This window comes from Carassius gibelio, chromosome B23 (genome assembly GCF_023724105.1).
Source record: "Carassius gibelio isolate Cgi1373 ecotype wild population from Czech Republic chromosome B23, carGib1.2-hapl.c, whole genome shotgun sequence".
NCBI classification, from domain to species: Eukaryota; Metazoa; Chordata; class Actinopteri; order Cypriniformes; family Cyprinidae; genus Carassius; species Carassius gibelio.
Genome location: NC_068418.1, coordinates 22,672,081 through 22,687,089, shown reverse-complemented (window position 1 = coordinate 22,687,089; position 15,009 = coordinate 22,672,081). Strand labels below are relative to the sequence as shown.

The 15,009-nt window shown below is 37.0% G+C and overlaps 1 protein-coding gene across 3 annotated transcripts in view; it reads left to right on the top strand.

Annotated features, from left to right (window-relative positions):
* The first annotated feature begins 5,414 nt into the window (after positions 1-5,414).
* nhsa (Nance-Horan syndrome a (congenital cataracts and dental anomalies)) overlaps positions 5,415-15,009 on the top strand; it is a 92,555-nt gene continuing 82,960 nt past the window's right edge. Inside the window, exon 1 of one of the 3 annotated variants that reach the window (XM_052594233.1) lies at positions 5,415-5,909. In XM_052594233.1, the coding sequence (XP_052450193.1) occupies positions 5,630-5,909 (280 nt within the window). In that variant the 5' untranslated portion in view covers positions 5,415-5,629. The remainder of the gene's footprint in view (positions 5,910-15,009) is intronic. The other 2 variants (XM_052594231.1, XM_052594232.1) reach the window with 2 other exon arrangements.

The window sequence follows — 15,009 nt, the reverse complement described above, 5'->3', positions numbered from 1 at the left end:
AATATGTAAGTACACAGGTATTAGGGACAATTAATATAAACTGGGATCCTCATTTTTATCCTTATTGGATCCCTTTAGGAGTGATTCTGAATTCCATTAGCATTCCAGCCAGGCATTTGAATTTGTTTCGATTCCAAACGGTTCTGATAACAACAATCAAATCCTCATATGTTAGTCCAGATAATCAACAGAATTCCAGCTATTGATCTAAAAACATTTAGCCAAATAATTCTTTCAGTGGTTTAAATGTAAAATAGCATGAGTGATGTAAATTTGTAAATGTTGGGATCGGATGCTGTTGAGAGGTAATCATGTGAACACTGGATCTGACCTCATTGCCTGATAGCACGTCATTGTTCTGTCCATCATGTGCCACAGCAGTGGAATGAAGGCCAAACAACAGGACAATAGAGAGTGACACGCTTATACAAACATATGACATAAACCGCGTCCTGGGCCTCATGTCCTGCCTGTCTGGAACAGTCCACAGTGTATTTGACCATTAAACCACCCATTTAAGCCCACCGGCAACTATAGTTGCCACAGTTAATAGTTGTCATTTTCCTTTTGTTAGTATTTTTCTAGAGTTATCCATGTTTTATTTCTCAATGACATGCAAGAAAACAACCAAATAAAGGATAAAAAATGTATTAACTTCGTTCTTGTCACATGAGACTGTCAACTTCCAGGAAGCATGGAGAAGGCAAACCCTCCCAAAGAAATTACTACTAACTTTTACTAATAAGTATTTTATGCACTAAAAAAAGAGAGAAACCTAACTGGCACACTTTTCAGAAGTAATTCAGAAAAATTAAGTTTGAAATGCTAAAATAAGAGATCTTGTGTTGACTCCATGGGCTCCCATTCAAAATTCCCCCCAAAACTAGTAACATTAATGGTTATACTTTACAATATTGTTTAATAAGTTACTATACATAATGCATCAAATATAATGAACATCTTGGTTACGTACATAACCCACTTTACGAGAAAGTGCCAATGAAATTTGGCGAGTGGATCTTGCGTTCCTGAACCACTCCCCGAGCATACAAGTATAAATAGGCAACAGGTGCATCCACTCGTCAGGTTTTACACTGAAGAGCTGGGAGTTGTCACTGGCCTCCAGCGATGGTGGAGGTTGTGGCATGGGGAAATAATGTCTCCATTTCCTCCATCAGGGAACAAGGGTTACATACGTAACCAAGACATTCCCTGTCTGTTGGTCACGAGTTATGTTGTGATGACATAAGTGGTCCATGGAAAGCATCACAACCTGAACCCCGTCACAACCCTATGCCATCGCAAATGTTAACAAGCAGCCGCGTGTTAGACAAATGCCACGCAAAGGTCGTACCTTCCCACCGACCCAGCACAAATGAACTGGCCTTGGTACCCGCAGGGACCAGAGGGGAGTATAACACTGCTGGTGATAGTCAAGCCACTGTTGCTTCCACCACAGTCATTTCTTAAGAGAAAGGATTTCGACCTTCAGTAAAAGATTTTTCATACCCACAGGGAGGTATCATGTGAAGACACTGAATGGACTGGGGCAGTACTACTGTGCATATGGGACGGGTCTCTGAGGCCAGTTCTACCTGAGAGTAGGGATGGAACGACTGCCAGCAGAGACTGACAGAATCTGTCAAAGGGAAGACACAGGCTCACCGAGAGGGGAACCTTAATGTGGATGAATACACATATGGGATTGCCGGCAGGGAATCAAGCCATATGGACACCTAGCCAAGTACATGGGCTGACCGGAGATCTGGGCAAGCTAACACCGATACTGGGCCTGGCGTCAGACTGCTCCGCTCAGTCTGACTGCTGAGGGTGCTGGAGGATACTCAACCAGGATTCGCCATGCAGGGGACTTACTGGAGAAGAAAAAAGGCGCTCACATCCCTGGGTGAGGGGGAAATGGCGCCGCAAGCCCTTCCCGCCACTTACCTGTTACCCAACACATGGGAAGAAACTGCCTCAATATAGAGATGCACACAAAAGTGTTCGGTGTTGCCCAGCCTGCAGCGCTACAGATGTCTTAATTTAAACAATCAAACAGTATATTTAAAAATATCTTTATAAAAACATTACCTTATTAATAAATATAAAACAATACTATATTTTACCAAAATAAAAATATATTAATAAAATATATTTATACATTTATAAACTCTAGAACAGTTGAACTATAAAACTCTACTCTGTGAACTGTTGAACTACACCTGTGACTGAACACCTGTGTGAACTTGAGCAGATCTGGCTTCATACATCCATGTGAGAGAGATCCAGGACGACTGAGCACAGCTTATTTTGGGGACATGGAGAGAGTGGGAGTCTCAGCCGCTTGACCTCTGACCTCCACGCTGCTCGTGTCTTTGTGAGACCGGCGCAGCTGCCACCAGTGAGTGTGTTTCTATATCTGTCTGTTAACTTGTGTGAGAGTCCATGTGTATGTGTCTAAATATGTCTCTCTGCTAAAACGACGTCTCATCTGTGACGCTTAACCCTGTGTTTTCACCTCGTGAAAGCTCATTCAGATACATCCAGAAGGCTTTGTTTTACATTGTTCACAGAAAAAAAAGAGCATCAATAATGAATGACAAAAGCAAGCAGAGAGAAAATACAGAGACGGAGCTAGAAAGAGAAACAGAGCTGAACTGGATTTGAACTCATGTATAGATTTGTATCCTGACAGAATGAAGCCAAACACTCATGTGACCCAAATCTGTCTGTATTGATGTGTTTGTTTGTGATGGCTGATGGGGCTCTGCATGGTTCAATATTCAATATGACTTCATACTTCAGAAAAAAATGAGCTGAAGTTCACCTTATTGAGCCTAAAATGTATTTAGATGCTTGATGCACACTTCAGAATGACATTGAATTTAAAAAACAAAATATCAAAGCAACTACTCCAGGGTCTTCTCACGTTTTTCTCACTGTATTTAAATGAGTCAGTGTTTTAAAGAAGTATGTGTTCATTTGCAACACTACATCTATTGTTTTAGCATTTCTTTTTCTTTTTTTTTTAGTGTGCCTGCTGTTTTTTTTAAATAAATGCTTTTACATAAAATAATAAATGCAACTGTGTATTACACTACATTACTTACAGTAGTGTATAAATTTGTACTTTTGAAATTGATATATGGCATGCATAAGAAGTGCAGCCTTCTGCATTTCAATACAGCAACTGTCATCCAAACTGTTGCCATAGTTTATATCAGGTAATATTAACAGCATGAATAATATTAACAACATGTCTTAGCATTTGGATTATCTTGTTTGTGATCACTGACATAATGACTTTTGATTCTGGTGGCACTGATATGTTCACTGGCATAAATATTTACTTTTGATAGATGAACTAACTATTTTGAGTAAGTTACAGGCTTTTGCAGGTAATCCATTGTGTGGTGCTGTTTGTACACATTATTTTGAAAAAATAAAAATGCCCATACTTCTTTGCAAATATTAAGGATGATTCAAGAAATGCACCAAAGAGACTGTAATAATGAACATTACCCTAGATACAACTAACAACTAATAATGTAACTTTTTGTTTAGATGATATATACTTTGTGTACATGTACACACACACAGATTGAAAAAAAAAAGTTTTGACAAGTTACTTCCTGAAAAGAAATGGGGGGTTAAATTTGTAGTTTTAATTAGGTTAGATTATCATCATGTTCCTAGCTCCTGATTAAGAACCACTGATCCAAAATATCTTTTCCCAATCCAACAGTAAAGTTGTGTCCCGAAAAGAAGGCTGTGAGGGATCTGCCACTAGAGGGATCTGCAGCATCTGATGAAACACAATCCAGCGGCTACAGTGATTGCTGTAATAATAGTGAATAAACTGACCAAATTCACTGTGATTTCTCTGATTTTGAGGCAGTAAGCAGCTCTGCACTGCTCTGTGTGTTTGTGCTCTGCAGTGATGGCAGTTGTGTGTGAGCGGTGCAGTAGGAAGGGCTTTAGGGTCGCGAGCTCTTCGGCTCTTATCAGGCTTTAGTGAAATCCTCACTCAGCAAATGTGAATGAGACTCTCTCAGTGACGCGTCCACACAGGAATCTCTCTCTCTCACACACACACACACACACTCACACAAACTAACCTGCATGGACTGAAGTGTGGAAACACATTTTAATGTTTCACACACCCACAGTCTGCGAAGAGCAACATTTATTCACTCAAAGCTACAGGTTTACAGGTTATTATACAAGCTAATGTTTACAACAAGCATCCAAATGCATTCTATTCTATTCTGCTCTGCTCTATAAGAAAACCAGGACAAGTCATTAAATGTTGAAGATGTCACATATCTAGTCCAATATCTATGTTTTATATGTTGGCACATTCTCTAATATGTTTTGTAATTTTTTAAGATTATTTACAGTTTCTATGCACCAAAACAGTGGTTTGATATATTTATTATATTTTATATTTTTGCTTTCACAAATTCCTTTGCATTTCGTTTTGTTTAATAGTTCATTAGTTATTCTTATTTATTTTACTGTTTAAAATGTTTTGAATGTTCTGAAAAGTCATAAAAAAGCAGCCAGACTGAAATCAAAAGGGAGTCCAAAAATTATGGTTAGATCTAGTTTCTTGGCTTAATAAAAATATGCATTAAAGAAAAATACGATATTAAGTAAATGTTTTTATTTTTTTTATTTTTTAACATTTCCACTTTATTATTAAAATGTATAAATTTAAAAAAGTACATATGTACTGTACATACATATGACTGTCTACCAGTGTTGTTATTGTTAAATGACACTATTCAAAAAAAGGTTAATTGAAATAAAGCTTAAATAAAATAAAATATTTATATTAGATAAAAAATCTTTTAAAAAGTCATGGCAATATGAGAATAAAGTTAAATATGAGTGTAATTTCAAAATATTATGACTTTATTCTCATAATCTTACTTAATTCTAATAATATACTCATAAAATACAGTTACGGTACCGTATATATATAACAAGAACAAATAGAAATGGCACCACATGAATAAAATTTAAAACGGAACATAAAAAAATAGCTAATTCAACATATTAATAAATGCTACAATATGAAATAAATAATACTAAAATAACACTGCCCTGTACATAAAAACTATTTATTTTAATTTAAAAAGAAAAGTAATTTGTACTGATATTATATTTAAAATGCCCAGTTTCTCTATCCAGCAAGAGATGAAAGGGGAATTGAAGATCTTTTAATGTATTTGCCATAAGTTTACATTTACCAAGTCATTTAGCATACAGTTTTATTCATTTTTTAAATTGAATAACATCTGTCTGTCTGATGAACGGATAGCGGTCGCTCCGGATCCAGCTGTTGCCGCGCTCCGCTCCACGTTTTCGCTCCGCCTTTCCTTAAAAGCAATCGGAGTTTAAAGCGCAGTAAAACACGCGAGTGAGTGGAAGAGGGATCAGAGCGGCAGAGGCGGATCTCAGTGCGGTTCAGCGTGTGTGTGTGTCCGGAGGAGGATGGAGGACGAGCCGCGAGAGACCCTGGACTAACGCAGGAGGAGGAGGAGGAGGGGTCTTGCTTTTTACATGGAACCTGTTTGCGTTTTCCTCCAAAGGTGGATTTTATACTGAAACACTACAGGACAAAATGCCATTTGCCAAGCGGATCGTGGAGCCCCAGTGGCTGTGCAGACGCGCGGACGCGGATGAGGAGGGTCTCCTGTTCCAGGACCTGTGCTCCTTCAGTAATGTGGCTCTGTCCCGGACCCTGCGCCAGCTGTCGGATCTGGCCAAACACGCCTGCTCGCTATTCCAGGAGCTGGAGCACGAGCTGCTCGCCACGAACCTGCGCGTCTGTGCGCTCCGGGACAAGATGGGCAGGATCCAGGAGACCACCGGCGCGCTCGACCCCAAACAGGAGGCAGTGCGTGAGTACCTACCCCGCTCCTGGAGTGTCTTTTCTATCCAAAAAGTGATGAAGAGTTCGTTTTCTCAAGGTTTAGTCCCTGCGTCATGGTGATCGATTGCGCTTGCGGTCTTTGGGTCACCAGTCCAGATGTTTTACCGCTCGGATACATCATACTAACAGCCCTTAAAGAGTTATGTAATAAAACAAATACTTGTTTACTCTCGCGCGCTCTTGACTCCTCTCCAACCCGCATGACTGGTGGTCTGGTGTTGTAAGATCTGGACTTGTGATCTAAAACTTGTGGGTTTGAACCCAATCTGAAGTGATTCATCCAATTCTCAAAACCTCTTGTTAATCTAAGGGGAACGTGTGGTTGTTTGGTTTCTAGGTAGACCATCTTGATCAAGCTGGTTTTTAGACATCATTGTAGCTAATCACCATCTTAAACCAGAAACCAGCAAACATGTTCCAGAAACGCAGCTACTGTAAGGTTGTGAGTCACTTTGGAGATTGTGTGAAAGTAGTTGGTTTATGTAGTGAAGGGCAGCAGAAGGGGTGTGTGCTCCTCACAGCAGATGACATTGGGAAAACATGTTGTTACTGAGAACATCATTTCCGTGTTTCACAAGAACAGATTCTGTCATTCATGCACATGTGAAAGTGAAACAAGCCTGATGTCTGTGATCCATGATAGATCCAGGCAGTGTGTCTGTTTCTGTTGGATTCTGTACTCAGTTTGTGTGGCATAATGAATTCAGTAAGGTTAGGTTGTTTTGTGTATCTGCTGATTTGCATCACATGAGTAATGCAGCCCAAATGGACCTGCAAGAGTGACAGAGAAAGTTTTCTTCTTCTTCTTCTTTCAGAGTTTTAAAGTCTCTGGCCTTTTGGAAAAAAAAAATAAATAATGAAAGTGTTTCAATAATATTTATTAGTATTTATTTATTATATTTTGTAGAATTGTATTTTATATTTTATTAATATTTATGTTAAATATTTAAAATAGTATTAATACCACAACTACCACTAATAATAATTATGACATAAATAATGAAATAAAATATATTAATATTATTTTGTTATTATCATATGTAACTTATTTCATGTAATGTTTATATTTTGTATTATTTTGTTTATTTAAAATATTTTATATAATAATAAAAATATTTATTTTGTTTATTGTATTGTTTTATATTACATTTTTTTGTTTATTTATGTTATTTTAACAGCTTTATTTAAATGTTTATAAAATGATACTACTACTACTACTACTACTACTACTACTTTTAATAATAATACTTATAATAATAATAATAGTTATTATTATTATTTTATAAAATATTAAACAATATTAAATGAAAATATGAATAGAATAATCTAAAATGTAACACATAAAAAAATAAAAAAACATTATTGCTGTTGTTGAGGTCAAAACATCTGGCATTGTAGAAAAAGCCCATAATGTTCTTTTTAAGAAGACCTGGAGTTTGCATGTATGATTTTACATATATTCATATAAACCAATGACCAGTATGGACAAGGTTGAAAGCAATGTTTCATAAGAGCTGCGAAATTCTATTTATTTTTATTTTTTGTTCGTTTGTTTGTTCATGATAAATATAAACCTGTGAAAATGTAAACTGCGAGTAGCTGATCAAATAATGGGTGTTTGTAATAGCAGAAAAGCCTCTACCGTGCTGTCAGGACGTTCTGTCTCTTCTCCAGATCTTCAGGGTCATTTTGGAAGAATGCAGTATTTATGGAATAACACCCAACCTTTGTCCTTCCAGCCCTCCTTCCTTCCTTCCCTGTCACGTCTTTCTTTAGCCACTGAGAGTTTGTTTTGCTCAGGGAGATCTCGTTCAAACACTTTCCTCATAAGGTTTGTCTCTGTGTGTGACCCATTCAGGGGTCAAGAAGGAAGTCTGGTCCAACCGAGACTGTGAGAGGATCCTGAACAAAATTCATAACACATGGGCTTGTGTAAATCTGCTTCAATAACTGAACAAGCACCTGTTTTCAGCCTCTTGTTCCTGTTTAACCTGTGGTTTGGGGGTCAAAGGTCACTAATGTGCTTCATCCAGCTCTAGTTGCTAGTACCTGTGGGTCATCGTGGGTCAGCCAGATGAATTTCGTCATTAATCAAACAGATTGGGATCTTTTGTTTGTGTCGGCCTGCTTTAAACATGACATCATAATTATGGTAATTCATCAAACCAGACCACATAAACTTTTTATTTTTTCAATTTAAGAGGGTCTTGAAAGTAACCTGTTATTTTTGTCGGCAATTACAGCAGACCTGGGCAGAGAGGACACAGAACCATGCCAAAGTTTTAGTTACAATGCAATTATAAAGAAGAAAAAAATCCAGACCTATTTTTCATGCATTACCAATTAATTCTGCAATCAAAAATGTGCAAAATATGTGGTTAACGAAATGAAGTGAATAATGTTCAGTAAGTGCACAATCATGATTCAGAAAACTAAATTACAATAGGTTTTGGTGTGATTATCAAATCAGATTCAAATTTAGTTAAATTTACGTATGGCTATGTTTCAGAGTGAAGCACGGCACTGAAGAGAAACTTTAAGGACTCGCTGCATTTATTCATCAGAATAAATGTTGGATGGTTTGGTTTAATTTTAAAAATAAACAAGACAGACATAAATATTAGTGTTGTAATTTTAAAGTCTAAAATAAAATTATTATTATTATTATTATTATTAAATAAGTTTTTATTTTACAGTGAAATATTACAATAGTATTCTTATTTTGTTTTATTTAGTAATAGTAATTATTATCATCATATAGCAATATTGATTCATGATTAAAAATTGCATTTTTTTTTCAATTATATATATTTTTTATTACTATTTGGCCCCACTCCCGCCAAAACAAAACAAATGAAATAGTGCAGTGGTAGTATTTTGCTATTATGTGGAAGATTTATTATTTGACTATTTTTACGTTTTTAACTTTTTATGTGGAAAAATGTACTTGGTGCACCTTCATTTGGATTTTTACATTGCTTTTATTTTTGTTAATATGGGCTAGAGCTCTGTTTAAATCTGAAGTGTTCAACTTTAGTGTGTAACTTGAGCCTGTAAGCAGCTGGAGGCCCTAAAAACACTAAATCACTCTGAACACCTTAGCAACCTTTTAGCAACGCCCTGTGATCCATCCCAGCAGTCACATTATGGCAAGTTTTATTTTGGCCTGCTCTGCTCATATTTTCTTCAGAAAACTGATTTGTGAGCTACCAGCTGGTGTCGTGAGTATGATGTTGGTTTCTCATATCAGACGAACTTTTGAAGTCTGTGTTATTGTTGTGGTAATGATATATTGAATAGATTTGTGTACACCATCCCCCAGCACCGTAATTACTCTCCATCAGCCCTTTCATAGTGATTGTCTCTTGTGCACTTTAACAACAGAGCAGCTAATATGAATCTGAATTAGTGCAAATGTGTGTGTGTGGTGGGATGGGGGGCGGGTTTGTTAGGGCCTGTAGTACCATCCAGAATCACCACGTTAGGATCTGTTTACGTTGCTTCCGCTACACATGGTATGTGTGTGTGTGTGTGTGTGACTGTGTGTGTGTGTGTGTTCATCTCTGTGATATCAGGCATGATGCTGACACAATTAGGTCAGTGTTTTGCACATGCTCTCTAAGCCTCATCCCTGTTCAACACACTCTCATATAAACATGCCCTTCTATTTTCCTCATATATTGTCTAAATGCTAATAATGGTCCAGTATTTAAAAAAATATCAGTGTGGTTAACATGAAACAACATTTACAATGCATTTAACCTTTCTAAAGAGACTTATTTTTATGCAAATAAAATATTGAAATAAGAATGGGGGTCGATTTATGAGAACTGAATCATGAGAAGTAGGCTATTTTATTATTTTGTTGATATCTCTCTGTCATCTCAGAGGTGGGGAACATTTGACAAACATGTAACGTTATTACGCGTGATTGTTATTTTATTTTGCATGATTTCTTTTTTGAAATAATAACATTTAAATAATTGTAAATAATAATCACTTATATGCTTGCATATATTATATTATATTATATTATATTATATTATATTATATTATATTATATTATATTATATTATATTATATTATATTATTCTTCCAAAAATGTCTATATTTGTGTGTGTGTGTGTGTGTCTGTGTGTGTGTGTGTGTGTGGGGTTTATTTTTGAGCCTCTAAAGCCTCAGAGTAAGTGAAACACTTTTTGGTGGGTCGAACAGCTGTAAATGCTGAAGTGTGTGTGTGTGTGCGGGGGGGTGTTTGTTAGCGTAATAGAAGAACGCATGACTGTGAGGCACTGAAGTGTGTTTGCCTCTTTCAGATTAGCATATCCATGGTAACGAGACAAAAACTCTAAACTGAGAGAGAACATTGCTGAGAGTCGGGCATCACTTCATAATCTGTTTATAGTATGTTTTTTTTACATTTTACATTTTAAAAGAAAAATGTTTTTAGTATTTAATATTTTAGCGGTTGAAATATTATTTATGTATTTTATTTATTTATTTATTTATCCTTGGTGAAATCAGCAGTAAAAAAATAGTTTAATTTTATTTAATTTTTTTCTTTATTAAAAGCATTTTAAAAAAAAATAATAATAACATACTGATAAATTGTGCACATAGGACCAGAGACATTTATTAAGTTGATGTAGTCGGTTTTGATGTAATGTTGGCTCCATAGCAAAGTATTTTATTTATTTATTTATTATATATATATATATAATTATATATATTATATATATATATATAATAATATTTTTTTTTTTTTTTTTTTTTTTTTTTTTTTTTTAGACAGAATGGAAGTAAATCAGTCTCAGGAGAACACGGGGGCCAAACCTGATTGAGGTCAGACTGATTTCTCTTTGGCCTCACTTTTGTCCTGTCGATTCTGGTCTTCTGGGTTTATTTTGATAAGATATGTCAATATTAATAATTCAGGAAGCACATCCTTTCTTTCATGCATACGCTTAAACATTTGGTCCGTTTCACTGATCAGAGCAAATGCTGGGAGTAATGATAGCTAGAGATGAGTGGAAGTATAAAGAGAGGCAGAAAGTGAGAAGACAGTATTGCATTCTGCTTTAAAAATAGGATACAGTATGCACATACAGTATTTAGTAAGAAGCATGCTGGTGTTCCATGCTTCCCAGTATATCCTATGTCTGCTGCTACAGTAGAGAACTAATAAGGGTGCAGAGAAGAGGTCTGGTCTTTGGCTACGGTCTGGAAACACACGTGCTTGGCCGTGAGCCACATTCCAGTCCTGCCTGTCATGTTTGTGTATTTCTTTCCAGTGGAGATTAATGGCTTGCGATGTGTGTGAAGTTCTCAGGAAAGCCTTTTCTAGGAAAAGAGTATCTTACACTTGCACACAGTCTCTGTAGTTGCTCCTCGAGGACCCTGGCTCCGGCTCAAGTGACTGCGCTGTGGACATTCATCGTTTTTAGCGGTGCAGGTGTGTTGATGGTAGACTGCAGGGTTGTCAGTGAGACTGTATTACTGGACGGTGAGCTCTCACTGCTTTCGCTGCTTGTGTTGAAGACAGATTCACACTGAGAGGAACAGTCAACATCCTGTCAACCCAATGTCATGGGTGGAGCAGTGTGCAGGTGGAGTGCTTTGATATCGAGATGGACAGGGTGTGTCTGAAACATGAGACAGCCGATTATTTTTGAGATGGGTGTGAGCTGTCTGTCTATCTTTTATCATGTGTCAATCTCTCTTTCTGCCTATATGTACTGTAAATCCATTTGTCTGTCTATCTGTAGATGTAAATAGATAGACAGGTCTAGTTTGTTTATCATTTGTCAATCTCTGTTTATATGCACTTTATATCAGTCGGTCCATCCATCTATCAGTCTCTGTCTAGACTCTATCGATCTGTCTGTCTATTTGTCTATCTATCTCAAGGGTGAAAATCTAAGATAGATCTGATATCTATATATCTAGATAGATGGATCTATCACGTCTATCCTTCTGTCTATATATATATATATATATATATATATATTGTATATTCATCTGTTCGTCTGTCCATCTCTCTGTCGATTCTTCTGTCCATTTTTTATCAGTTTTTCCATCCCCATCTCCTTTCGTTTGTCTTGTGTAGTGTCTCGATCCCAATTCCCTTGCGGTCTCTCCATCATTTGCTGTCCTCAATGTATGTCAAAATGATGTTTTCATAAAAAATAAATAAAGCACTGAACCTGGAAGTCTATTTCCTAACACAGTCACCTTTCAGCACACTTGCATTGATGTCTTAGACACGGCGAGCGAATCCATGCTGCGCTCCAGTGTGCTTTTCACCTCAGTTTTGTTGAATTATATATGACGGCGTGAGGCAGCTCTCGTGTATGGTTAGACTGGAGACTCCACATACTAATGCTTTTCGTGCTTCCTTACGCGTGTTTCCCCGATCTCACACGCACCCGTTGAACTGTTTTTCGGGGGCTGAATCACCTGAAGGAGAAGGATGACAACAAACACCTCACCCTTCCCCCGTTTGCATCATTCTGTTTTTCTCTTTGTCTCATCCAGCTGTTCTGGGTCCTCTACTCTTTTCAGAAGGTGGAGGGCGGGAGGCAGCGTTCGCTGTGTTGTCATGCGTCTCCAGGCTAAGCTGCTAAACAAGGAACACAGCGAGCGCATTTGTTATGCAACATTTAGAGTAGGCCAGCGGGCTGCAGGCAACTTTCTCTCTCCCTCTCTCTCTCTCTCCCTCTACCGCAGAGTCTGCATAGTAACAGCCTGGAGGTGAAACTCGTCTAACCTTCTCATCGAGGACCCAGACTGCAGCTGTGCTTGCTTGTTTCTCTTCTCCATCCACAGCATATTTCTTCTGCATCACTTCTTCTACACACTTTAATCCTCATAAAATGTACAAAGGAGCTTCAAATGGTCAATATTTACTTCTAAACCTGTATGACTTTCTTTGCTCTGTGGTGCACAAACTGTGAATTTCTGAAGAATGTTCTGTCAACACTTTTCAGGAGGATCTATCTATCTATCTATCTATCTATCTATCTATCTATCTATCTATCTATCTATCTATCTATCTATCTATCTATCTATCTATCTATCTATCTATCTATCTATCTATCCATCCATCAATCCATCCATCCATCCATCCATCTCATCTTTTTGATGAATTATGTTCTCTAAAACTATTTTTTTTTTTCAGTTTCAGACAGTTCTTGTGAATTGAACTCTAAAGCTTAATGTAACTCTTTTTTTGTACATTTGCTTATGCACATTTGTTGATCTTTGAGTCAGATTGTAGTGAATCAGAGTGTTTAAATGTACTTTCTCAGAAAGGAAGTCGAAAGGTTGTCAGGTTTGGGCTGAATTTGGAAATTTACAATTTATCTGTACTGGTCAGATCTGGTTTGGTTGGGTCACAGGTCTTATTTATTGGCATAAGTAATGTGCATTAATATTCTCGAATGGTCTCAAGGTTGTTTCTTTTGAGGTTGTCAAGATCTGACTGTGCGTTTGATAGATAGGAATGCTTGAGATCCCTTTTTATGTAATGTAAACGAGTCAGGTCAGTGAATTGGATTTCCAAAGGCACAGCTGAAGTTTTCATTTGGTAAATGCAGCAAATGTCTTTGGTTTGGTCACATGAGAGAGTGTCTCTTTGGCAATGTCCTTGCGATGCACCATTCCCATTCCCTTCTTCTAAAATAAAGCTCTACTAAACAGTTCTAGCAGCTAGGATTTGACTCTATCCAGACGGTGTATTGGTATCAAGCCTCTTACCAAATATCAATCTAAACTCTAATGCACATTCTCTCAGTGTCTCTTTATCTTTCTGTTAAAAGCCTCATGCAGGTCTAGATGACTGTGAGGAGATAAAATATGGTTGTTAATTATAGCTGGAAATCAAAGACCCGTCTCATTTCTTGAGTACGTGTCTGCAGACAGGCTTGATGCACCTCTGCTAGTTTCTCCATGCACATCTCAGGTCAGGTTTGAGGCCATAATGCTGAGTTCATGGCCCTGGGGCCACAGGAGACACCTCCAATTTTTAGCTAAAAGCAGGTGTCAAAAAGACACTTTATGTCTGCTTCAGGTGGGAATGTGTTTGAAAAGGATTAGTACATCTGGTTTTTTTTCTTTAGTTGTTTTAATTGCACTGAAATTAAGTGGTGAAATGAATCCTGGTTGCACTTTGGTAAGAAATGAATCATAGGCTGGCAGTTATTGGCTTTGTCTCTCTCACACACACACACACACTACTGGTGAACCCAAATTCAGCGGCGGTCTCCGGTAGGATGGTTTTGGTGTTTTAAGGGAAGTGTCTGTCTGTTTGATGTGGTTTCAGTGGGTTGCTCAGTCATATCAAGCAGTTTTAATCCAGCTGACTTACAGGAAAACACTTTTTACACCTCAGGGAGGCTGAGTCCATTTCCAAACCGAGAGTGATGAGTGGTATGATGGGGAAAGAGGAAGGGGTCAAAGGTTAAAGGGAGGATTTGGGAGTGTTTACACTTTGAGAGTTTTTCAAGCTTGAACAAAGTTTGTGTTTGTATGTGTGTGTGTTGTAACTTACTTAGGTAAATACTTAGGAATGTTTATACTTTAGAAATGTTTAGAAATACTTTAGTAGGGCTGGGTAATTTTTAGGCAATTTTTCAGATATTTAAAACTATTTGAATCAATTGTGTTTTCAGAAGAAACATTGTTTGAAATGATCAGTGTTGTCAAGTAGATTCATAGTGTTTAATGCTAAATAAAGAAATAAATAGTAAAATAAATAAAATACAGTCAAATAAATCAAATAATGTTACGTTTCTTTTGTTTTATACATACAAATATTAAAATACACAATAATAAACAGCAATATATAATTTTTTGTCTGGCATATCAGAGGTACGAATTTAAACACTTGTTTTATTATATATAGTGAAAAGTAAATATATTTTCCTTTGCAAAAGTTTTTTTTTACGTGTAAGTTTGTGGTTAAGATGTAATTAATTGTAACTGTCTGCATAACTATAGTTTTGTGAATGTATGAGAAAGTTGTGGTGGAGTGTGAAAGGGAGTGAAAGCTATTGAAAGACGAGACGAGA